Source organism: Malaclemys terrapin, chromosome 17, assembly GCF_027887155.1.
Source record: "Malaclemys terrapin pileata isolate rMalTer1 chromosome 17, rMalTer1.hap1, whole genome shotgun sequence".
Taxonomy (NCBI): domain Eukaryota; kingdom Metazoa; phylum Chordata; order Testudines; family Emydidae; genus Malaclemys; species Malaclemys terrapin.
This window is the reverse complement of record NC_071521.1, coordinates 13,956,213-13,981,497: the sequence shown is the minus strand read 5'-3', so window position 1 is coordinate 13,981,497 and position 25,285 is coordinate 13,956,213. Positions and strand designations below refer to the sequence as shown.

The following is a 25,285-nucleotide window of genomic DNA, read 5'->3' as shown; positions in this document are numbered from 1 at the left end:
TGGGGGGTCCCGGGGGTGAAGTCAGGGGCCAGGGAGCAGGGGGCAGTTGGATGGGGCAGAGGTTCAGGGGGGAGGGGCGGTCAGGGGCCGGGGAACGGGGTGGGGGGGTTGGATAAGCGGAGTCTCGGGGGGCTGGGGCAGGAGGGGTTGGATGGGGGTGGAATTCCAGGGGGGCAGTCGGGGCGGTTAGGGGTGGTGGGTCCCAGGAGGGGATGGTCAGGGATAAGGAGCAGAGGGGGTTGGATGGGTTGGGGGTTCTGTGGGGGGCAGTCAGGGAGCGGGAAGTGGGAGGGGACGGATAGGGGGAAGGGCCCAGGGTGTTTGGGGAGGCACAGCCTTTCCTACCCAGCCCTCCATACAGTTTTGGAACCTCAGTGTGGCCCTCGGGCCAAAAAGTTTGCCCACCCCTGCTCTAGGGCATATACCAGAGGGTGTCTGGGATTTACTGCATGGCCAAAGCGGAGGTTATAACTGGATATCTACAATTCAAGTGACTTCTAGCTTGCGTTTCTGATGGTCTCCTTCTTGTTTCTCAGAAACAATGTGTCAGTTTCATCTACAACAATATCCTTTCATCTCTTGGCTTGCAGGCTCCAGTGCATTCTGGGATGTCCTAGTACAAAGAGTGCCTTATTATGTTTGTGTATGTGATTCTGTTTTTTCCACATCATTGACCTAGTGCCTTCCACGTCCTTGGTTATGCAACCACTGCAGGCTGGTTAACACTGTCCTCACCAGAACTACCATTGTGTTTCCTTCCTCCATACAGGGGCTTCCTGCAGGTTCAGAAATGTTCGCCTAAAATTGTGACCTTTTCCATCCTCGAGAGTAGATGCTGACGTGTAACCACAGTTGCATAGTGGTCTGCAGAGGCATCGGCCCCCTACACCACAAACACATGCTCTTCCTTTGTTCTGTGTGTGATTGATTCACTGTCTCTCTATTGAGCTTTTTTCCCTGTTTTCTCTTGACCACAGCTGGGTTTTGCTGATCTGAATCTGGCAGAATTTGCTGGCTCTGGATTCACTGTCCGATGCTCCTTGCTGGAAGGATATGATACCAAGAACACCCGGCAGGATAACTCCATCCTAAAGGTGCATAGTCAGTGTCCGCACGGGAGGGATCCTACGCTTCAGTGCATTCTTCAAAAATCCCACCTGAATTTGTAGTACAGAATTTTGTTCCCAGCCTTCCCACTTGCGTCCTCGTGGGCAGGGATGTTTAGCAGAGAAGCACCTTCCCAAAGCCAGACTGGAGAGAGAGAAACCGTTTCCCACTTCCATAGAGAGCAGTCACTCTGATGTGTACAGAGATGCAGTTAAGCAGTAACTTTCCAATAACATCCTCTATCTGCAGATAAAACATGAGCAGGAAGAAAGTCCCGAGTCCACCATTAGAGCTGCTGTAGCATCTTTCTGAGCAGGAGGTGCTGATGCATCATGGATATAGTGATATTAGTGGCTTAAAATAATGCTCCACTGTATCCCTCAATCTTACTTCTGTGTTGAATGGAAAGGCAGTCCAGCTGATCCGAAGTACTGTGCAAACTCCTGATTCAGAGATTCCCCTCCCCCAGTATCGCAGGACCCAATGTGGATATCCCCATGGATGACTGACTAGTTGGGTGGAATTGGCAGTTCCTAATGACCTGTATCATTTTTATCTCCCATAGGTGACAATTGGAATGTCTCTGCTCTCTGGGGACCCCTGCTTCAAAACGTGAGTTGCTGGGTCGTCTTCCACTCTTACGGAACCTGCTGCATTTGTTGGGTTTTTGGACACACAGCTGTTCCCTGAAGGGTGGGGCTATCTACCCTGGGCTGGCCTAGATCCCTGGTAGTGCCCAGAGACATACAAGCCTGGTCCTGTGCATCTTATCCATAGATCACCTAGGCAATTTTATAAACCAGTAAACTTCCCCAAAAGTACAGTAGGAAAAAAGCTTATAACTTGGAATCTGGACTCCTGCATTCTATCCCCAGCTCTGCCAAAGACTGTGTGTGTGACAGGCAGTTCACTTATTTTCTTTGTGCTTGTTTACCCATCTGTAAAGTGGAGAAAACATTTGGCTTACAGAGGTGTTTGTAAAGCATTTTTAGATATACTGATAGAAGGTGTTATACAAGTACAAGGTCACTTTTTGACTTCTTAGAACTGCCAGTTAGTAGTATCTACTACTTACATTAAAAAAAATTCTGACTGGATTAAGGGATTAATGGTAACATCTACAAATGAACAGGGGAGATGAACCATGAAAGGAGACGTGTGGAGGACTTGCCAAAGTGTGCTCCCATTTTGGTTTCTTTGCTGCTTTATGCTGGAGAAAAGAAGCATAATTTTTTAAATCTGTTTGTTTTTAACCTTAAATATCAAGAATTTAGTCTTGGTTTCAATCCACCCCCCTCCCTGACCAGTTTTGTTGGAGGACTTTTTTTTTTTTATATAAGTCAGGTGGTGATGGGAAGTGGTCCCAGGTCTGTGCTGTGATCTGTTTGTACACCTTAACTGAAGATCTCCTTTACCCCGGTGCTAGGCATCGGAGAGTGTTAGCAACAAACCCCAGTTGTCAATATGAGCTGTACCATTCCGTCCTTTTGTGAGCAGTAGTAATCAATCTGGAGGCACTGGAGAGAGATTTCACTATTGAAAACAAGGTCTCTGAGAGCCACAAAATAATTGTGGTATGAGATCCTAACATTGTTTTGCAGTATTTGCATAGTGATGTCATGACGGTGCATGAAGACGGTGAATCAAAACCACAACAAATGTATTGCACTGTAATGTTGAAAAGTCCTGCCTGAGCTAGATGTACATCTCTCGGTGACTGTTCAACAAAATAACTTTTTTTTTTTACTTCTGCTGCATGCTTCTTGGAGTCTACATTTAAAACTTTTGCCTCTGTAGTAATGTCCGTTACAGATGTGACTTTAACAACATATTTATATGGGCAAAAGCCCTAGTGTAGTTGGATTTTATGCTTGCAAAAATTTGCTGGTATAGCTTATTTTGTTTGCTGAACTGGTATAAGCGGTAGCTGTAAAAGCACTTTTCTATTGATATAAGCTGTGTCTAGACTAGGAGGGTTCACCCCCTTTCCCAAATACGCTTTTTCGATGGGGGCGGGTGGGTTCCAAAGATTTTAGATTTTGGTCGACAGTTCTGGTGTCCTGTGTTGAAAAATTGGAGAGGACACGGGAGAATCAAAAAAACAAAAACCTTACAGTGAGAGAATAAAGGAGTGCAATCTGTTTAGTTTATCTAAAACATTGAGGAGGTGAATTGATTTATAGAGTATAAGTGACCTTGTAGGGAGAAAATGCCAAATACTAAAGGGCTAGTTCAGAAAGGCATAACAAGAACCAGTGGCTTGAAGTTAAAGCCAAATTCAGATTAGAAATAAGGCCCCCACTTTTAACAGTGACGGTGATTAGCCATTGGAAAAAACTTATCAAGGGGAGTGATGGATTCTCCATCTCTGGAACTCTTCAAATCAAGATGCTTTTTGGAAGATATGCTTGAGTTAGTCACAAGTTATTGGACTTAATCCAGGGATAACTGAGTGAAATTCTCTGGCCTGCGTTATGCCGGAGGTCAGACTGAATGGATTTTACGGTTCCTTCTGGCCTTAAAATCTATAAAATAGTCTGATTATTTTTTTTAAAGTGACCAGTTGAGAGGACAAAAGACTTTTTAAATCGCTTATCATGTAGTAATTTTGCTAGTGCGCTGGCCACTGTAGTCTTCTAAACTAGTCAAAGACCTGCATTTCTAATGTAAAAAAACTAGCAGAAAAGCAAAGGTTTTGCAGCGTTCCCTGCTTACAAAACTCCTTGCAGGCTTCCATCCTTCCCCACAAGGAAGCAAAAAGGGAATGGTCCCCTTTGTCAGTCACCTCTTCAAGCTGCCAGTTCTGCTTGCGTAATTTGTGTCCCGTCCTGTCTTTTGGCTATTGCAGGCCTCCTTCCACAGCCAAATCCGTCACCATCCCAGGACAGGACTCCTCCCTGCAGTTGACCTGTAAGGGCGAGGGGACTACCAGTAGCATCAGCAGCTCGGCCACTATTGGAGCAGTGCGTCAAGCCAAGTCGAGACCCACCATTCTCAATCCAGGTACAGGCCCTCTGTGCTCAAGACTGATACAGCTCTTTGTTGTTCCAGGATTCCATTCAGCTTACTCCAGCACTTGGAAGGTTAATGAATCTCCGCATTGCACGCTCTCCCTCACCGGTCCTAGTGTCTTTGCTAATTAAGAAACCTGTATGACTCTCTATTAAATGTAGCTGGGCAGAGTGAACATGAAAGTGCAGCACATGTATTTCTGTTAACAGAGGAGATGAAGCCATTGCAGGGACTGACTTAATGTATTTCTTGCAATCCTCTCTAAGGATTGGGGGCCCATCACTATGGTTCCTCCTGTATCCAGTGACACTTAACACTTCACCCCTCTGCTGTTAGGTTTGCTCAGGCTGATGTTTAGAAAAGTCCCTGTGCAGCTTTTAGTGCTTCAGGGTCTGAGGTCTAATGGTCTCATTCCAGCTGCTGAAGCAGAGTTCTTAGACTTCCATTTTTCAAGGACATTGCAGCCTCCCCTGGCTCCCCTCTTTAAAGTGAATGGGCTGCAAATATACTGTGACAGATACATAGTGCACCAAAATCTGGAGCTAACCAGTTCACCTCAATGAGCCCTTAAAAAAAAAACCACCTGGCTTACATGTTTACCCAGGAGACCAAAAATGCTCCTTACAACCCTTTCACATGCAGGCAGGGATGGTGAAATCTGGAAATTCAGAAGTAGCACCGACTCTTCAGGCCATATTCAGAGGTGATGTAGTGATGGTGAAACTCACCCTTATGAGGGTAGAAGAGTGGGGGTTATAGTAGGAAAAGCCGCTAACAGGAAGGAGAACTTCCCCTTTCTTGTTTTATATCGTACATCTGTCTCTCCTGCTTCAGCCTCACCCTTGGGCTGAGTTCCAGTCTGAGGTTTACCATCATTTCTGACTCTGGCCCCACATCTGACTTGTACCTGCGTATATGAGGGAAAGATGGATTCAGAGCCTTAACTGGCAATCCACCTCGCTCTTGTCAGCCTGTCACAAACTCAGTGCATTTCCCTACCTGGTGGGATCCTCCTGCATCTTTGTTGGAGCTTTGAGAATCCTGCCCCTTTAGGTTTTTGTACCACCCTCTGTCGCTCTTCACTTGAAAAGTCCTGTATTATGGCCTTCGCAGCTTTCCACTGGCTGCTGTCTGTCTGAGTAGTGAAGAGCCTATAAATAGCACTTGGTCTCTTGCATGGCATGCACCAAGCTGGCTTAATATTTTTTAAAGGTATCTTTTACTTATGAAATAGCTTCAGACATGACCCATCATCTCCCTGGGCTTGAGGGATTGGAGCTCCCTGGTAACTCCAGAGTTGGGCGCCCCGTCAGCCACTGGAATGGGTGACTGCTTTGACACAGCCTCTCACAGCTACTGTCTTAAATGGTCCCTGGCAACTTCTAGCTCTGTGCAAGTCAATATAGAGCAACAAGTGTGCACCCTTCCCTGGCCCTAGTGCAACAACAGTCCCATCCAGTCTTTCTGCAGGAAGTGGTGAACTAGCTGGCTGAGAGATAATGTGAGTGCTTTGTTGTTTGGCAGGTGTTCCAGAGGAACCAGACCAGAATCTGTCCAGTCCAGAGGAAGTATTCCACTCAGGGCATTCACGGAACTCCAGTTATGCCAGCCAGCAGTCCAAAATCTCCGGTAATTGTTGACCTGCTGAACTTTGGTGTCCATGTCCAGGAAGGCGCAGGTCTTCAGATTTCCAAATCTGTTTTCCTTTGGCACTCTCCTCCTTTGCGAGTGATTCACAGCCACGCCTGTGACCTCGAGCCACGCCTGAGCCTGCCGTCTGAACTCCCAGTTTTGCGATGACTGCAGATATGATCTGTGTAATCCTCTGCCTTTGTGGATTGAGGTTCCTCTCCTCCTCAGTGAAGCTTCTGTGCCCTGACTGGAGACTTGGCTATTTGCACTGTGTTGCTATGGGATGATAGGTTTGGTTTATAATGAGTCTCTATCCACAGGTTATAGCACGGAGCACTCTCGCTCCTCCAGTATGTCTGATTTGACCCACCGCCGGAATACATCCACCAGCAGCAGCGCCTCTGGGGGGCTCAGTTTGACAGTGGAGTGTCCTGAGGGAGAGCGGGACCACAAACTAGACAAGCCACCTCGCCCCCCAAGACCAACCATCCTGTTGGATAGATCGTCCCGGTAGGTACAGTATAAAGATATAGCTTTGTGGATGGGGGAAGGCCTAGAAACAAAGGTTCCTTCGCTCTTCCTTTACCTTTATGGCCTCAGATTTGCTGTTGCTATAATCAGAAAGGAAGAGGCTACAGATAAGGGACACAGACAGCACTGGCAGCCTGTGACCCGAGGGGCTGAATCTGTTTGTTTTTTTTCCCCTCCCAGGAGGAAAAAGGATTCAGTGGAGAGTCACCCATCGTGGGTGGACGATACTAGGATCGATGCTGACGACATAGTGGAGAAAATTATGCAGAGTCAGGATTTCACAGACGTCAGCAATACTGAAGGTGAGATTAGTACAAGGTGCAGAGGGGAGACTTGCTGCTCCTCTTCCAACCTTAGCGATGCTTATCAACCTCTCTAATCCCGACTCCCGCGTCACCCAATGGTGCCTCCCACTCCTCTGTAATTTATTGTTAGTACTTGCTGGAAGTTTCAGTGGCAGATATCTTAAAGGGACCCCGCTGATGTGAAAACTGCATTTCCTTCTGAAAACAGTTTGTACCTGCTACTATTACAAGTAACTGAAGCTGTGAGGCTGGAGGGAAACAGTCCTTCTCTTTTCCAGGTTTACTTTTGACAGCACTTCATGTGTAGTCAGTTTTGCTGCTCAGTTGCATCACCCTCCTGCATAGCTCCGGGGGCAGCTCCTGGGCACGCTTTTTCCCACGCTGTGCAAGAGGGTGTTTGCCAGTAACAGGAGCAGCAAAGCTAAAGAGGAAGCAGGGTAGGTGTGTGCAAAGAGAGGGGAAGGAGGAGGGGTCTAAACATACTGGCACTCGGGCCTGACCAAAAGACCCTTACGAATAGTGCAGAGGAGGGAAAAAGCCTTATCAATCTTTTTAAAGGAATTGAAAACAATGTTTTTAAAAATTGGTCAGTTTAGGGAAAATTTCAAATAGTCCTCCTTTTAATAATAATAATAATAATTAATAAAGTATTTCATTTAAACTAATTTTCTTGCCTATTATACAAACCACAGCTTAGATTTACTAGAACTCTAAACTTTAATCTAATTTGCTGTTCATTACTCACACCGTTCACTGTTTGCATTTCTGTCAGCTTGGATGATTAAAAACAGGTGATCGTGCTTCATTAACGAATTTGCACTTCGCTCTCTGTGGGAAAACGAGACCGAACAGAACAGGGCACCTCCATAGTGGTGTAATGAGGAGACTGCAAATGCTGCCGGGGAATGTTTGTCTCTTTGTTTGAGTTCTTAAAATAATACTAAGAACTCCTTCATTCATGACACGGTTTAGAAGTTTAAAAAAAACCCAACCTAGCCATCAAAACCGTATTCATTAAAATGTGGTTTTAAAAGCTGACTCTTCCAAAGTCTGGTTTGCCCCGGGGATCTTCCTAAAGCAAGGAGGAGAGGGAGTTCCACGAAGCGTCACAATCATCAGAGCAAGAGTGTAAACACACCTGCGCTCACAGAAAGGGAATGAAAATGCCCTAGCTGAGCATTGTGTAACATGGACCGTAGGGGACATCTGGGGATTGTCAGGACTGTGGATTTTACTATCTTTTTCTTCCTCTTCTCCTATCCGCAGACAGTAACCTGAGGTTGTTTGTGAGCAGAGATGGCACAACGACATTGAGTGGGATTCAACTGGGAAACAGGTATGGCTCCTGAAAGGTTGGTAGACACGGGAGCTCTGTGAAGATAGGTCAGCTCGTTCTTTGTGCTTAGGAGACTTTCACCTCCCCTCAGTAGATCATGCGATACATGACGGCTTTGTTCCCACATTAATACTCCTGGGATCCCTTTAGTCACAGGATGCAGCTGTGCTTGTGTGTATTCAGAGCTCAGCAGAAGCTTGACTGGGGTATTTGATCTTGGCTGCTAGAATGGGGACAGAGGGAAGGTGTGTAAAAGTACAGAACAATCGGGGTTGGTCTATCTTTCTCTGCTTTCAAAGCTTGTTCAAGGCAGGCAACTTTGCCCCCTGTTGGATTATAGCAAAACTGCAAAGCTAATTCATTCTCCATTCTCAGCTGCTTGCTTTCCTGTGTCCGTTCAGAGCTCATTTCCTCTGTGAGGAGAGATGCTGTTAAATACAGTGTTCCCATAATGCTTTGCACTGCCATAGCACCTTTCATCACAGGATCGCAAAGCCTTTTACATTCACTAAACCTCACAAGCTCCAGGATAAGTGGAGTTTGGGGTGAAGTGTCTAATGCAAAGTCACACATCAAGTCAGTGGCAAAGCTGTGACTAGAGCCCTGTAGTGCTAAGGCTTTCACTGCTCCAATAGACAGCTTCCCCTCTGGAGCCTTTCCAAATGTCCTCTGCCTAGCCTCTTTCATCTGTCTCTCGCAGGAAGGAAAAGTGTGTTGCAGCCAGTTCTCTTTCCAGCTTTGGGATGTTGATTGCCATTTGGCTGCCTAGCTTTTGTTATGCAGGCTGGTTTAGCTATTTTCAATATTTTTTTTATTGTTTGGAAAAAGTTCCTGAATTCTGAGCTCTGCATAGATGCTTCTGTATTAATCTAAAGGTATGAATACAAGAACTTGTTCTCTCCCCCTCTCCTCCTGCAGGGTCTCATCTGGAGTTTATGAGCCAGTGGTGATTGAAACCCGTTAAATGTGAAGAACAGGGTAGACCTGCTGGCAACAGACCCCCTACCCCGTCCTCTGCCACACGGATGCCAGTCTTTACCTCTCTACATGCAACATTCCAGAAGGGATTTCTCCAGACCCCTCCCCTTACGTTTGCACTGCAGAACTCCTCCGAGACCATACCACTCCAGAACATGCACTTTTCCTGACTTGGCATTAACTCCCCGCTCATCCCAGTGCTTCCAAACACCCCTGAATTCCCTGCAGATCCAAGGGGTCTGTCTGGAAGCCTTCTCTTTGCTGGAGGATGTTCCCCCCCTTCCCCACTCCCTCATTCCACGCATTGCTTCCTTACTAGGAATTTCTTCACTCCTGTATCTGCAAACCATTGGGTTGTACCACTGTGAACTTTTCAAACCACTGACGGGGAAAACCAGAACTGACAAACCAGGAGAGCAGCTCCTTGTTGAAACAATGAGCTGGCCACTTGCAGGATACTTGATTCCACTGATTCTGCATTGTGGATTGCAAGGAAACTTCACCTCCGATGGCAACATTTTACTGAGCAATGAATCCAAAAAACCAAACCCCCCAGTCATCTGCTCATAGGAAACATTTCCCAAAAGTGCATTTCAGAAAACTAATGGAACAGACAGAGATGGAACTTGATGTTAAAGGTTAAATGCTATCACTTGTTAGCATGACTAACTGCAGTACCGCCTTCCACTGCTGGGCATGGGAGGCCATTTTCATCGGTTGGTATTAGCAGGAGCACTTTAGAAATTCCATATGTGCCCAGAACAGGGGTGTGATTTGGTTGTGATGATCTCTCCCGTCATGGCAAGAGTGGCTAAACGGTTGTCTTTCCCAACCAGAGCCAGTGAGGGAACTGTTTCTGGTTGGCCCTTCGTGCCATGTGAGAAGGGAGCCATTGTCAAGTACGTCCCCTCCTATGCTGGGGAGAAGCTTTGATTAATGCAGAAAGAAATGGCTGAATCTTTGCTACTTTGGTGGAGTGGAGCCCTCCTGCTGCACTAGCTACAGCAGCCATTCTCCTCCGCTCCTGAGGTGTGAACTCTGAGTCTGACAGGCTTAAAACTGTCTTCTTGGATGATCTTTTCACGATTGAGCTTTTTCTCATTTGGTTTCTGCAGTTGTCTGAAACATTAACGGCCCTTTTTCCTGGCGCAATGTGGCAGAAAAGAGGTGAGCCTTTTTCAACTCCCACTTGTAGATTTCTCCCGGCAGCTGAACTACAAGTGAGGATCTATGCAGGCTCCTGCCTTGGGTTGGCTGCAGGCTGCGTTCACAGCCCTTTCTGTACAGATGCTTTCAGCCTATAAGCTATTTCTGTGTGGTGCCCGTTCCTTTTTTGCTGTTGTCCTGTAGTAGCACTCGGCAGCCATGCACTTTGACTAACAGCACACTCCAGGTCACTGGCTACACACATGTGCGTGCGCACGCATCCTAGTTCTCTCACACACGCTGTCCCATTTAGCAGGAAGAAGAAATTTGTAATTGATCATTTTTGTTTTTCAAATTCTTAATGATGACCAAGCGTTTTTTTCAGGACTAAAGGTGGTGTCCCGGGGTAACTAGAACGCATGCAGATGAGCTGCTGGGAAAGGCAATTCCACAGAAGATTGCAAGACTGAAGGGGCCTGGATTTCTAGTCTGATCAGCACTGGAGCCTTGGATGGGGAGGATTCTGTGAGCAGCGTAGCAAGGCTGGCTCTAGCTATTTGTCACAGACCCACCAGTCCCTCTCCTTGCGTCCTGTAGCTGTGCAGACAGCATCTTGGGGGCACTTTTTCTTTTGCCCACCTACCTTCCCCTCAGAGAGAATGAACTAATCTTGGCCTAGGCCCATCAAATCATCCGGTTGAACGTGGGAAAGAGCTCCTGGTTGGACCAAGTCTGTCCAAAGCCAACGCCCTTTCGCTCTTGTCTACATTTTAATCGTCGTCTCCTCTCCGCTCGGGTTGGCACCGGGTAGCAGATTGGTGAGATGCCGAGCTGGCTTAGGTAGGGCAGGCTCGACACTGTTTAGGATTCCAAAGGTTTGGCGAAGGGGGAGAATTAGTTACTTGCCTCTCCCTCCAGAGCTGCTGCCAGAGAGGCTGGGGTGGCTGGCACAGTGCCCCTCCAGCAGTACGTCACACTGCTTTCCCTATGGGCAAAGGCACTCTGTGGTGCGGAGCCCCCTGAAGTTAATGGGAGCGGTGTGTGAACTGTGGGTATGCAGCACTCCTGGAAACCAGTTCCTAAATGCCTGCAGCCTTCCAGCAGCACTCCAAGGATTTGGGAGGAGACGAGTAACACAGGAATGAGTCCAAAGCCAGGCCAGTTTAGCTGCTGGTGTCCATCTTGCTTGTTACTCCAGCAATGGCTGGGAACCAAGAGCCTTTGTTCTGGGCTCCAACTGGCAAGAGAGGTAACTGGTCTGGGAGGGGCCGTTCGCTGTGACATGTCACAAACCATCCTTTGGGACAAAGGGAGAAATAGCTCCTTCGAGGGAGACAAAAGGAGGAGCAGGTTAGCTTTCAAGAAACTGTGTCCTTCCCTGTCACCTGGCTGGCAGGCAACCCTAACCTCTGCTTCTGAGACGTTGGAGAGCTGCAGCCTTTCTGTAGATTGCTGTCTCTGGCTTTGCAGCCGTTCAGTGCTCTGCTGTTTAAATTCTTGACAGTTTTTGTGCCTCTTGGTCTTGTTCCCTGGCAGTTGTTGAGTTTGTAGACGTTGGTCCGTTAGCAGCTTTTTAGCTCAGACCCCTCCTGTTTTGACTAAGAGCAGCCCTAGTCCTCTGGAACAAGTGAGTACAGCTAACCTTGGATTGTTCAAAACAGGGCCCAGGCCGGGAGGGAGGAGTTGTTGTCTTTCCGCATACCACACCAAATTCCAGCTTCGCATCCTCCCTCCCAAATGTTGCCCAGCAGTCCCGCAGCCTGGTGCTGCATGTGTGCTTTGGAGCACAGAGGGAGGCTGAGCAGGCATTGGGATCATCTGGACAGCAGGTCTGCTGCCTGGCTGGAAGCTTTGTATCTTGCAAGCACTTTTTTCCTCATGGCATTGCTGGTATTTGTTGCTAGTTGGGATGCTGAAGAATATTTTGCGAGTTTGTCAAACTTAAACCACTGGTTAGTTTCCAAGTTTTTTTTTTTTTTCCTTGAAGTTTATTGAATTTTTATAAACCCAGCAGGCTGGTGTTCTTTGACTGCATTGTGGTATTGTCGTTGTTTCATTGGTATTTTATTCCAGGGGGGCTAAGGGAGGTATCTTTTCCTCCCCCAGTTGTCCTCTTCTCAGGGGATCCAGAAGTGAACTAGGCAAGGAAAGGGCCCTCTGGCAAGATTTTGTGGTGTAGGCCCTGGTCTCTGGTGCAGGAGAGCAGGACGGTTAAGCTGGGCTGACCCAGGGGAGCAGAGCTGGATTCCCTGCCCCCCGCCCTCAGCCCCCAGGGCCAAGTTGGAATGGAATGGATTGGATTTCACACTCCCCATTACAACAGATTAACATTTCAAGACCTTTCTATTTGGACGCCCACCGCAAAGCTTGGGGTCTTCAGACTAATATCTTTTTTTTACTAACTTTTTTTAAAGAAACTATAAACTGAAGAATTATCTGGGGAAGGGCAGACGTAAAGGTCATGACTGGGCATAGCCCCCAAATGAGTCAGGGAAGGAGACTGGCTCGGCTCAGCTCTGGGTGGGAATGAGAATGGGAAAAGGATGACCTAATGCCTCCAGTTTCTCTGTGACTGGCACTTTAAATGGGAGCTTTTGTGCTGTCCTGATGAGTTAAGGACAGCCAGTTTCTTAGTGTCTCCCCCACCGTCACCCTCTGGAGGGAAAGTTTAGCCCTTTTAAATGTTTGTTTTGGTTTTTAGAGTGTTTCGAACTGGGCTGAGATCTGAAGAAAGTTGTTGCATTAAAATGTAATAGGAGGGGTTGGTTTTATTTTATTGCATTGTTGTTTTAAATTCATGGTTGTGCAGCTGGACTCTGCACTCACCACCCTCTGGGAAACCTCACTCCAGGTACGCTTGAGACTAGAGTGCCCAGGTGAAAGGCTCCCCTCCTGGGGAGAGGGAGCTGAGCAAACCTTCCCCACCCTGTTCCCTTGCTGCCTTACCTCAGGAGCTGCTAACTAATTCATTGCTCCTCTCCCCCAATCCCAAGCTGAGGGAGTTGCTGCTCCAGTGACTCAGTCCTGTAGACAGGGCTGGTCTCTATGGGCCTGTTCCCACAAACACTGCGCCCGGTAGCGAGTGTTTGTGGTTCTTACAAGCCGCCACCTCTACCTAATGGGCTGATCCTGCAAAGTCCAGTCCCCACCCCCAAGCTGCATTTTCCATCAGCCCTCCTCTGCAGTCCTAACCCAGTCTCCTCCGCAGCTCCATGGAGCTGTTGCTCCTACCCACTGGGAAGGAGTGAGCGTAGAAAACCTGGGAAATCACAGGAACTTGGAAGAAGGTTTGAGCTGGAGGTGCAGCTGATCCTCTTACTTGCCTTGAGAGCATAAGAAAATGTTTGTTAAAGCCCATATTTTTTCATGTGGGGGGGAAAGGGGAGATCATGTTTTATTCTCTTGAACGTGAATTGAGCTCAGTGATCGTCAGAAGAGAAGCGCACTCGATTTATATTCAGATGCTATAGAGAGAGAGAGTACAGATATTTTTGGAAAGGGAATGGGTCTATGCAAATTTCCAAAATGGCTTGAAAGAGAATTTAACTTTTTTTTTTTTTTTTTTTTTTTTTTTTTTACTTTGAAATCTAAAGAAGAGAAAATCTAACTTTTTTCCACAAAGCAGAAGTGCGTGGAGAAAGAAGCTACTTCCACGGCTCTATTTTGATGATGATTCGCGGAAAGTTTATGGGCTGGAGGGAATGACTATTTTTCACCATTTTTTATCTTGCTCCTCTAGTTTTTTGTTTCTTTTCTAATGGAATGCTGTGCCGTCTTTGATTCAGCAGATCGTGTCTGTATTTTCTGTATCTGGTTCCTAATGTAGAGAAATAACAAATATAAGAGGAAATCACTATAATGTCAAATGTTGTTATGGTTTTGGGGAAAATAAAGGTTTTTTTGGTACTTCACTTATTGATCCTTGGCTTGTTTCCTGCACTCCCCCCCCCCCCCACCCCACACCCAATGCATCCTGGGGTTTCTTAATCTCCTTGCTGATGAAAGTGAAGCTGTTTATGTGCAGTACCTGGCACAGTGGGCTCCTACATGTCCCTGCTGGAATCCCTCCATGAATTCTGGGACAGCAGCTAAGCTATGAAGGGCTTATTTAGCAGGACTCTCCCTCCCTTGACTTAATTCCTGGAAGTGGGTAGGAAGGGAAATAAGAAGGTTGCAAACAGCACAAGCCCCAACGCGGAGTGGATCACCTGAAATGAGGGTGGGGAGGTTCCCAGTCTCGAGGAATACAAGAAAGATGCAAAGTAGATGTAGCTTTAAGTGCCTGAGCAAGGCACGCAAAGGGAGTTTGGTCTGCATTGAGGCAATTGCCCAGCCCAGGAAAAAACTGTTCGATCCTGGGCTGGCCAGCTCCACCCTGTGCGCCTGCATTGACTGCTGCTTTCGTCAGGAAAGACGACAGGCAGAGGTTCCCAGACTCCGGTCCGTGGAGCATCTGCTGGCCATCTGCAGCGATCTGGCTGAACACATGGTTCTGGTCCCTCATTTGAACTGCGGAGAAGCCAGGAATCTATTAAACAGCTTCAGAGGGCTAGGCTAGTCTACACGCGACCCAGGTTTTGGTGATGCAGCTATACGGGCAGAGCCCCCTAGTGTAAAGCTGCCTATGCCGACAGAGCTTTCTGCTACGTGGTAACACCACTGCCCTGACGACAATAGCTGGGCCCGCGGAAGCTCTCTTCTGGATTTGCCAGCATATCTGTCAGCTGCGGGGAGGGGAGAGTGACAGACCTAGCTACACTGACAAAACTTTGTAGCATAGGCCTGGCCCCAGTATTCCCCTTCTATGAAGCTCATGGCTGTAGCCACCACAGTGTGGTTGTGAGATTGCACATGGGAAGGGAAGTGCCAGCCAGGGAGAGATGAGAACCTTTGCTGTAGTAGAGAGACTCAACCTGCATCCTTTCCAAGATAGCTGCTTGGAGCTGCACACTGGTTAAACTTGGCATCCTGCGTTTTGTTTCATCCTCCCCCCAAAAGTCTCTCTGTATCAAATGCCTGAATCTTTTAAATCCCACCCCATATACTTCCTCGTTTGCCCCATGGGCTTCCTTCCAGCACTATTAATAACTTTCAACTGGCTGCTTGTGAGTCATGCAAGACAGCTCATTCTTATTTCTTCCTCACAGGGGTGGACTGATTTTAAATCCAGGTGATTTAAACCACCAAGTGGAAAGCCTTCATTTAAATCACTGATTCTAAACAACTTTTCCATTTGTACTTCAGTGATTTTCTAAAGAATGGTGTAATCTCATTGGATGATATAACATTAAAATATGTTGATTTACAACTACAGGTACATTTGATTTGGTACATCTTTTTGCTCCCCAGGAGAGTACACTGTAACTACATCCATTTACTTAAGCAATTATGTAGCTTCATATTTTCAGATTTTTATTAATTATACATTTTTAGTATGTTAGAAAATGGTGACTGAGTGGAGTCGTAAATATTCATAATTTGAGAACTAAGCCAATCGGAGCTCAGGTAGGGAGGAGCTATAAAATAGGAATATGAGACCACCCAGGTAGACTCAGCAGATGATCCTCATGCAATACACGATGGTGGCAGAGGCTGGGTCCCAATGCCTGTGATGACTTTGCCAGTCTCTTGCAACCAGTAGCACAGCCCCTAAGAGCCCGCCCTTCCTCCCCCACCTACCCAGGGTCAAGCCTTTAATACCGCACATGACCTATTCTCTCTAAAAATGGACCTCCGAAGTTAATGTTTTTCTTTAGGTTCTTTCTTTACATAGAAAAGCAGCCTTGAACTCAAAATTTTTTATAGAGACTCATGGATTCAGCCTACTTTTTTATTTAAATGTTTAAAGAGATTATAAGAAGTTTAGGCCTTAATATTTTTTGTATTAAAAATTCAAATTCATTTTAAATTGGTTTATTTTTTAAAAAGTATTATTTAAATAACATTTAAAAATCCAATTTAAATAAAATCTTTTTTTTCTTTAAAAAAAATCATCAATTTTTATCCCCCCTGTGGGGTGGGGAGTTGCATGCGAAAACTGCATTAATGTGATTTAGGATGCAGTCTTCTGGTTACATAGACTACTTAGTGTTGGCAGAATGAGCTGATTTTAATCCAGTCAGTCAGTTTCAAGATGTTAAAAGACCAGGTGTTTGTGGGTATTGAAACTAGATCAACCTGTTAACCCTAGGCAAATAAAGGCTAGTGCTGGAAGAAGCCCTGGCCCTTTTTTTTTAGACTCTCACTGCTGCATTTTGAGAACTGTTTAACAAAGGGAAATTCACTGCTGGCACTCGGGGAGGTGGGGGATGATCCAAGATTGAGAGGGGAGCAAGGCAAATTCTGCTCCGTTTGCTTTCTAGGTCAGGCATTTGCCCACATTTCAACAGCAGCACCAGAGTTCTTAACCTAGTCCCTTGAACACTGTGCAAACATGCACTAATGTATCCCCGCCCCTGTGATGGATGCTGTAATCTGTAGATTTGTACTTTAGGTGCCTGTTTAATTTAGCACATGATTATTTGTAGTGCAGAAGTACATAGAGGCCTGAAGATAAGAATGCCATTGTGCTAGGCACAGCAGGGTAGGGCAGAGTGCAGCAATGCACATACACTTCCTAAGTGTCTGCACAAAGGAGGGTACAGTCCAAATAGACAAGACATTTAAAGGAGGGGGGAGAGGAAGGATTATTTCCCTCTTTTGTCATTCTCTCGGACTCTGGCCCAATGAGCTAATGGGATCCTGGGATCCATAAACAGGAATCTCAGGTCAGAGTAGAGGTTATTTTACCTCTATATTTGGTGCTGCTGGAATTCTATGTCCAGTTCTGGTGCCCGCGATTCAAGGATGTTGATAAATCGGAGAGGTTTCAGAGAAGAGCCGGGAGAATGATGAAAGGATTTGAGAGCCTGCCTTAGAGTGATAGACTCAAGGAGCTCAACCTATTTAGCTTACCAAAGAGAAGGTTAAGGGATGACTTGATTACCGTCTAGCAGTACCTACGTGGGGGAACAAATATTTAATAGGCTCTTCAATCTAGCAGAGAAAGGTCTACACGATCCAATGGCTGGAAGTTGAACTAGACAAATTCAGACTGGAAATACGTTGTACATTTTTAACAGAGTAATTAACCACTGAAAAATTTATCAAGGGTCATGGTGGATTCCTCATCACGGCCCTTATTAAATTCAGCCTGGGCGTTTGTTTCTAAAAGATCTGTTCTAGGAATTATTTTGGGGAAACTCTATGGCCTGTCCTACACAGGAGGTCAGACTAGAAGGGTGTGCCTCTCTCCCCATTCATTGTATAGGGCATCTAGGGGCCAAGCTCAGGCTTTATGGATTGCAGAGGGGTTCCTGTGATTTTTTTCTAGGTGCCTCATGTGATGGGTTGGATCATAGAAACCCCCTTGGGAACTGCCAACTGATGTGCCAAGACTATTTCTGCCCCTGCTTTCCCTGCCAGCCTGGGACTCCAGCACCCTGTCTCGTTGAGCCAGACATGCCGGTCCGCTCCAACACAGACCCAGGTCTGAACCACGTGCCCCAAAGCTGCAGACTTAACTGAAAACAACTTACAGAAGTGTTCATGTCTTTAACACTCAGATGCCCAAACAAATCTGTTTTACCCTGTATAAATCTTATACATGGTAAACTCATAAATTGTTCGTCTTCTATAACACTGATAGAGAGAGATGCACAGCTCTTTGTCTCCCCCCCACCCCCGGTATTAATACATACTCTGGGTTAATTAATAAGTAAAAAAAATCACTTTTTTAAATACAGAAAGTAGGATTTAAGTGATTCCAAGTAGTAGCAGACAGAATAAAGTAAATTACCAAGTAAAATAAAATAGAACACGCAAGTCTATGTCTAAGAAAACTGAATATAGATAAAACCTCACCAGTTCCAGTAAGCTTCCTTTTACAAACTAGTCTCTGCTAGTCTGGGTCCAGCAATCACTCACACTCCCTGTAGTTGCTGGCCTTTATTCCAGTCTCTTTCAGGTATCCTTGGGGGTGGAGAGGCTATCTTTTTAGCCAGCTGAAGACAAAATGGAGGGGTCTTCCACAGATTTAAATAGAATTTCTCTTGTGGGTGGAGACCCCCCTCCTCTCTTCTATGCAAAGTCCAGCTCCAAGATGGTGTTTTGGAGTCACGTGGGCAAGTCACAGGTCCATGCATGACTCAGTTTTTACAGGCAGCAGCCATGGCTTACCTGCTACCTTATGCATCCCAAGAAGTGTGCTGTAGTCCACGAAAGCTTATGCTCTAATAAATTTGTTAGTCTCTAAGGTGCCACAAGTACTCCTGTTCTTTCTGCTACCTTGAACATCCTCATGCAGACTTATATGGATTGGAGCCTCCCAAGATCCATTGTCCCTTACCTGCTTCTTGACTGGGCACTTAATTTGCACATTCCTTTCTCAAGAAGCTGACCAAATGCTTTACAAAGGCTACTTAAAAATCAAGTCAGTGCCCAGCCAATGTTAATAACTTTGAATACAAAAATGATACATGTATATAAATAGGATGAATAGATTCAGTAGATCATAACCTTTACAGAGATGTTACATGGCATATGTAGCATAAAGCATATTCCAGTTATATCATATATCTATTCATAAGCATATTCCCATGAAGCATTATGGGGTACACTATCACACCATGTCACTCACTATTGCCGTGCCTTGCCTTAACCTCAAGGCTGACCTTCCTCCTAGGAGGCTGGCCACTGACTTGGATCTGTGTTCTTGTTGCTGTCCCAGCCTGCCCCCTCTGCTGGGATGTTGCCGGAAGGCTTGCTCTCTCTTAGGGCTAGTCTACGCTGGCAACTGGCCACGGCAGCGCTTTAACATGGCTTGTGTTGTCGTGGCAGCGCTCTAAGAAAACCCACTTCCACGAGGGGCGTAGCTACCAGCGCTGGGGCACTGTCCACACTGGTGCTTTACAGCGCTGAAACTTGCTGCACTCGGGGGGGTGTTTTTTCACACTCCTGAGCGAGAAAGTTGCAGCGCTGTAAAGGGCCAGTGTAGACAAGCCCTTACTCTTTGACTTTTCAAATCTATGAATGTAGCAAATGGATTTACAGCAGGTGTTTTCAGTCTGAGTCTGCTCTGCATTGTACGGCCGGGGAGATTAACTGAGAGGCTGGTTGTAGCTCACTACGCCAGCCAGAGCTGACAATGGAGCTGAGGCATTTCTGGCTTCCAGCCCCACAGCATCCTTCTCTTTGCAGTGTTTACAAATGCCCATCTCTTGGGAGAGGGGAAAGGGTTCTCGGCTTCCCCTGGTCTATCAGAGGCACAATCTGGAGGAGGGCAAAAACCACAAGGAGCAAGGCCTTTCTAGGTCCCATCAGTTTAGCTTCTTTTTGGGAAGCCAGGCCCTGGTGCTGCTGTGAATATGTCCTTGTCTATATGAGAGAAAATACCTGGCACAGATATAGTGGAATAATCTGCTCTAGCTATTCCAGAACAACTGCCTGGGCTGGGGCCACTGCCCTGGAGCAGAGTCATTTGGAAATGAAGTAATTAGTCAAATAAAATAACTTTTCTTTTGAAATAGTATCCACCAGGGCAGTTACACCAGAATAGCTAGCGAGGAACAGTTATTCTGTTCTAGCCACACCAGAAAGTTTCCCTCATCTAGACAAGCCCTAAGGCCCAGCAAGAGCAAGCAAGAAGACATCAGGAATGGAGTCTAATTAGAAACTGGAATTTGCAAACTTAGATTCCTTCCTCAAGTCTTCTGAGCCAAATTGCAATCCAGCCAAGTTCCATGGCATTTGTGACTTTCCAGTTCAGGAAGGAAGGGCTTTCAGCATTTAACATTTTTAGGGAGGGAGGTGGCTCACTTGATTCTTATCTACACCTAAGAGCATTTAATCTGGTTTCTTGCAACAACAGGTAGAGATTTATCCTCAAAGCCCTTTACAAACATTACTTTAAACCCCACTAATCATTGTCAGTTGCCTCCACCCCCACCTCGCTTTTTGTGAGGGGCAGATTTCTCACCTTGGCTAAATAACGTGAGCAAGGTTATGGCCCAGCCAGTGTGTTTGCTGAATTTGGTCTCCTGGCCAGGAGCTGTTCTGAAGTCATAAAACAGACTTCAGAAGGAAATGAAGTAAAGTTCACTGTTAATAAGAGAGGTTTCTGGATTTGAATGAAGTTCTGAAAAGCAGTTCATATCCACTAAGCTGATGGCACCTTACCAGTGATAAATTACTTGTCCTAGAATCTAGACAGACTTGTGATGTACTGTCTGATCACTCATGATAACTTAGTCAGGGAGATTAATTAAATCTCTACACACCTCTGTGCTAAATAGAGCAAACTCTTAAATCAGCAGTGGCTGTAAACTTCCTAGATTCTCAATAGGTCACTTCATGAGTTAACAAACAACATTAAACAATTAGATGGTGGGTTAAATAGAAATGCATCCTTCATGGCTACAGAGAGTTCAGTGATTGTTATCTAGCTGCTGATCTGCTGTTTCAACATGGGGTTTTTTTGGAACTCTCTAACTACATCTCCAGCTGGGTTTTCGTTTCAAGACTATTTTATATTTAAGAAACTCCGGGGCCTAATGGAAGACAGACCAGGATGAAATATTCAGCTTGTATGCAACAGTGCACAGAGTGATCGTGTGTTCCAGCCAACAGCACAATCTGGTTTCCTTTGGAAGTAAATATTTTGTTCAGGCTTTTCAAACACATTAAATTAATATCCAGTTTGCAAGGCCTGGCGTAGCATTGAAATGAAGTCTTGTGTGGCAGTGAGTAATTCCTAGCTTTCAAGATTCCCTGCCTCTTGCCCGTTGCTGTACGTCAGCAAACAATCTGGAAATGATGATGCTTTTTGCATCTGACTCAGTCCTCCCTGGTTCTTCTCATAAATGTGGAAATCCCCGGAATAATTCCTTGTGTCGGTTAATGCCTTCTGCATTCTCCAACCTCTTACCCAGCTTTGGGCCTTCCTCCTATTACTGTTTGCAGCTTGTTGGGAAACGGCAGCTAAGCAGGGCGTGGGAGGCTGTTTTTTCCACTTTGATGTGCCTTTCAGGAGGAGATTAAGCAAAACAACCCATAGGTCCCATGAGAGTTCAGGCCTCTGGCCCTGTCTCTTTTCAGTGGACGAAAACTCATCCCCATCTCCCAAATAGGACAGGAGGTATGTGCTACCCAATCTAGCGGAAGGTGTAGGCGTCCCTTCCTACCTCTCCATGCTGCATGGTCACTTGCAGTGGCAGATGGTTCTAGTACTGACGGATAACGGGAATCTGAAATGATTCTCTTCAACACCAGGGAGATCTGAAGGCTTTTACTGTGTGGGGATGCATTGCGTCTTTGTTTGTTGTAATTTGTATTTCAGTTGCACCTAGGAGTACCGGCCATGGACCATGCCCCCATTGTGCTAGGTGCAAACACAGAACAGAGACAGTCCCTGCTCCAGAGAGCTTACACTCTAAGTATAAGACAGCTGGAGGCAGACAGACAAGGGAGTACAAGGGAAAAATTAGACCATATTGACCTCTATCACTTCCTTCCCCACCCCCCCACTACTACACAGCTAGAAGATCAACTTCTGGGGGCCATCTGGGATGGTGGTTACTCCCGTCTGCCTGTTCTCTCATGGGCTCCCCTTCTGCTGAATTCCTTGATTGGGGCCCCCGGGGCGCAGTGCCCTGTCTGTAACCGTGCACGGTCTTGGATTTTCAATGCCTGCGGTGGTTCATCCATCTTGGCAAATACTGTGCGCCTTTTCTCCCCTGCCTGGCACCTGGTGTACTCCCTTTTGCGTAGTCACTGCACCAGTCGGTTGCATTCCCCCGGGTGCTGGCAGCTTGCAGGGCTGGCTCCAGGCACCAGCTTACCAAGCAGATGCTTGGGTCGGCCACTTCGGAGAGGGGCGGCACGTCCAGCTATTCGGCGGATGGTCCCTCACTCCCGCTCGGAGCGCAGGACCTCCCACCCAATTGGCGCCGCAGATCGCGATCGCGGCTTTTTTTTTTGGGCCGCTTGGGGCGGCCAAAACCCTGGAGCCAGCCCTGGTGGCTTGCACCTTTTTCACACAGATTTGAACGACTCCTGGGATGCAAGCAGTGGAGAATAACAACAGTACCTCCCTCTTCAGCAGTAGATCTCACAGCACTGTACAAAGGAGGTCAGTACCATCCCTATTGGACAGCTGGGGAAACTGAGGTACAGAGCAGTGAAGTGACTTACCCAAGGTCACGCAGCAGGCCAGAGGCAGAGCCAGGAACAGAACCGAGCACTTCTGAGGCCAGTCCAGTGCTCTGCTTACTAGGCCACATTTCCTTCAGGCCCTTTGTTTTTCCAGCAGCTCTGTCATACCAGCTAATCCCTTTGATTCCTATTTTATAACTTCCTTCTATCACCACTGGCCTCAGCGTGGGTCACTCACAGGCCCCGTGCAGCTTGATACTCGCCACAACAAAAGCTAATTTGTCTTTCTGAAGACACAAAGGTTGTCTGGCAGATTCTGCCTACGCTGACTACCTGAAATCGCCCCAGTGATTTCACTGCTACACAGGGGTTGTTTGTGTTGGTGGCATCAGCGGGTTACAAGGCAGAAACTAAAGCACAGAGCTGGCAAAATAAGTTGCCCAAGCCGCAGAGTGACTGGAACTAAGCACCAGATCATACCAGGGAGACGTTCCTCACCCCTCTGCTGCTCCAGTGCTGGACTGGACTCTTCCTGGGCGTGACCATCTTCCAGTCCTCAGACCAGTAGCAGAGCCTGCACCAGAGCTGCTCCTCCGGGCTGATCCAGATTCCTCCGGCAGTGCGCACGGGACAGAGGCCATTCTGAAGAGTCTAACCCTGGGAGTGCAGGCCCCACCCCCCTTGTATTCATCTTTCCTACTCAGTCAAATCCTGATATGACCCTGTCACCCTTCTGGTCCCGCCCAAGGCTGCCATCCATCACTCTAGGAGGAGGAAGTGAGGTGGGGGCATTCTCTGCGGCCTTTTCCCTGACCCTTAACCATGCGCCCATCCAGCCCCAGGAGGCATCCACTGACTCCTTGGAGCAGTGGGAATCTTCTTGATCCTTCACTTTGACCTTGTCCCTGCACTCTGGTCACTTTTTGGCCCCTGAAATTGCTTTTACATGCTGGGTTCTTGGGCCCTTCCTTCATCTGAGGGGGAGGGTCTTTTGGGGGACATCTATACAGCCCACGGCCTCCGGTCAATAGATTTAGGGCATGTCTACACTTGACATGCTACAGCTGCACCTCTGTAGATGCGATCTACGCCGATGGGAGGGGTTCTCCCATTGCTGTAGTTAATCCACCTCCCTGAGAGGCGGTAGCTAGGTCAACAGAAGAGCCCAGCATGGTCTGCAACTGGAGTTAGGTCGGCGTAGCGCCGTCTCTCAGGGGGTTGGATTTTTCACACCCCTGAGGGATGCAGCTATGCCATTGTCCATTTCCAGTGTAGATCAGCCCTGAGTCTGTAGACTCACTGCCAGGGGTGGCCACTGGCTGTGTGGACACACCCTTGTGGTGGTGGTGGGCTCTGCCTACCATCCCAGGATTGAGATAGATAGACTAAGGGCAAGGAATAAGGTAGGCCTATCTCTAAACATTCTTCCTCCTCCTGTGTCATGTTCTTGGTGTCTTTTCCTTTCTCTTTCACTCGATGCCTTTTTTCCTTTATCCCACCCTCCTTCGCACAATGCTGGGTCTCTCCCCCTCATCCTCTGCCTTGCCAGAATCCAGGCCTCGGTGCTGCTGTAAGGACAGTGAGGAAAAGCAGGGCTCCTGGCCCAAGTCTGGTGAGTAGCCTCTTGCAGCATCATGTGGGCTCAGTGCATACAGCTCTGCCTGGAGCAGGGCCTCGCTCCAGCCTCCAAGTGCATCCATGTGAGGGTAAAAGGCAGCTCAAGGACTGCTGCAGGTATGGGAGTGGGATGGACAGGTGTATCTGGTGGGGGAATATGGGACCTGGCCTCTTAATGGGGCCGCTGTCAGTTCCACTTTCTCTTTCATTTGATCAGAGGTGGCTGCGTGTCTAAAACTGACCAGGGCCAGCCCTGAAAACAGGAATGTGCCTGGCTTCCCGGGACAGCTGCTCCCCCTAGTGCTGGGCGATCTGTGTAACCAGTCACAGGCATGTCAAAAATCCATCTCAGTCCCTCAAACCTTTGATTCCCCTCCCTTCTACCCCCCTGCACCCACACCCATAACATTGCACAGCTAGAATGGGGCTTTGCCTGAGGGTATGCCTCGATGCTGCAGCGACTGTGTGGGGGTAGTGGTGTCTACATTGAGGGGAGGTGGGCAGAGCTCTGTCAGACCAGGGGTAGTTTTTTCACACCCCTGACCGATGTAGTTATGTTGAGGCTTAGTCAACACTACAAACTTATGTCAGTATAACGACGTCGCTCGGGGGTGTGAAAAATCCACATCCCTGACCGACAGTTATACCGACCGAACCCCCTAGGTGTGTCAACGGGAGAGCTTCTCCCCTCCACAGAGCTACCTCCTCTTGGGGAGGTGGAGACATGCTGATGGGAGCAGCTCTCCCCTCAGTGTAGCTAGTGTCTTCACTAAGCAGTTGTACCGGTAGACAAGGCCTCAGTCTTGGGGCTGAGTAGGAAACACACAACTAATCTGGCTTGGTTAAGGCCCAGTCTTCTAGAGGGCAATCTCCAGAGTCAATCCAGGCCTCCTGTGACATGGAAAATCTTCTCCGAAGTCACCTGTCTGTCACTGGCCAATTCTCATGTGGCTTCCTGCTCCTTGCCCACTAGTAACCAGACACCCGTCCACACCTGAGTCTCCAACCAGGCTGGATCGAAGCAGAACTTTGGAGGCAAAGCAAATGTGCTTCCCGCCCATGCCTTGCTGCTGCTTTGCAGGAACTGGGAGGAGTTGGGGGCTGAGAAATCTACTCACCAAACAGAAACTAAAGCAAAGGGCTACAGCCACTGCAAACAGGATGAGTATGATGGAGCCAGGCCCCACATCCTCAGGCTGGCAGCTATTGGGGCAGAGGCTGTGCTGCGCTGGAAAAAAAATCTCCTGAGGCATGAGAGGCAGAGTGCAGGGAGCTGCAATTGGAATGACCCAGAGTCTTCAAGGGGCTGTTGGACAGGACTGGAGACAGGCAGAGCGAGCATTAGCACTAGTGTGTGAAGGGAGCTGGTGCCCAGACCCCCAGGACAACCTCTCCCCGATACAGTCTCAAGTGGCATCTAGGAGGAGCCCAG

General features: G+C 47.4%; 1 protein-coding gene across 2 annotated transcripts in view; it reads left to right on the top strand.

Moving 5' to 3' along the window:
- Positions 1-13,958, top strand: part of EEIG1 (estrogen-induced osteoclastogenesis regulator 1) — a 43,016-nt gene extending 29,058 nt beyond the window's left edge. For both annotated transcript variants that reach the window (XM_054007339.1, XM_054007338.1), the window contains exons 5-12: positions 978-1,094; positions 1,673-1,719; positions 3,956-4,110; positions 5,644-5,748; positions 6,072-6,261; positions 6,463-6,584; positions 7,854-7,923; positions 8,842-13,958. In XM_054007339.1, the coding sequence (XP_053863314.1) occupies positions 978-1,094; positions 1,673-1,719; positions 3,956-4,110; positions 5,644-5,748; positions 6,072-6,261; positions 6,463-6,584; positions 7,854-7,923; positions 8,842-8,887 (852 nt within the window). In that variant the 3' untranslated portion in view covers positions 8,888-13,958. The remainder of the gene's footprint in view (positions 1-977; positions 1,095-1,672; positions 1,720-3,955; positions 4,111-5,643; positions 5,749-6,071; positions 6,262-6,462; positions 6,585-7,853; positions 7,924-8,841) is intronic.
- The last annotated feature ends 11,327 nt before the right edge of the window (positions 13,959-25,285 follow it).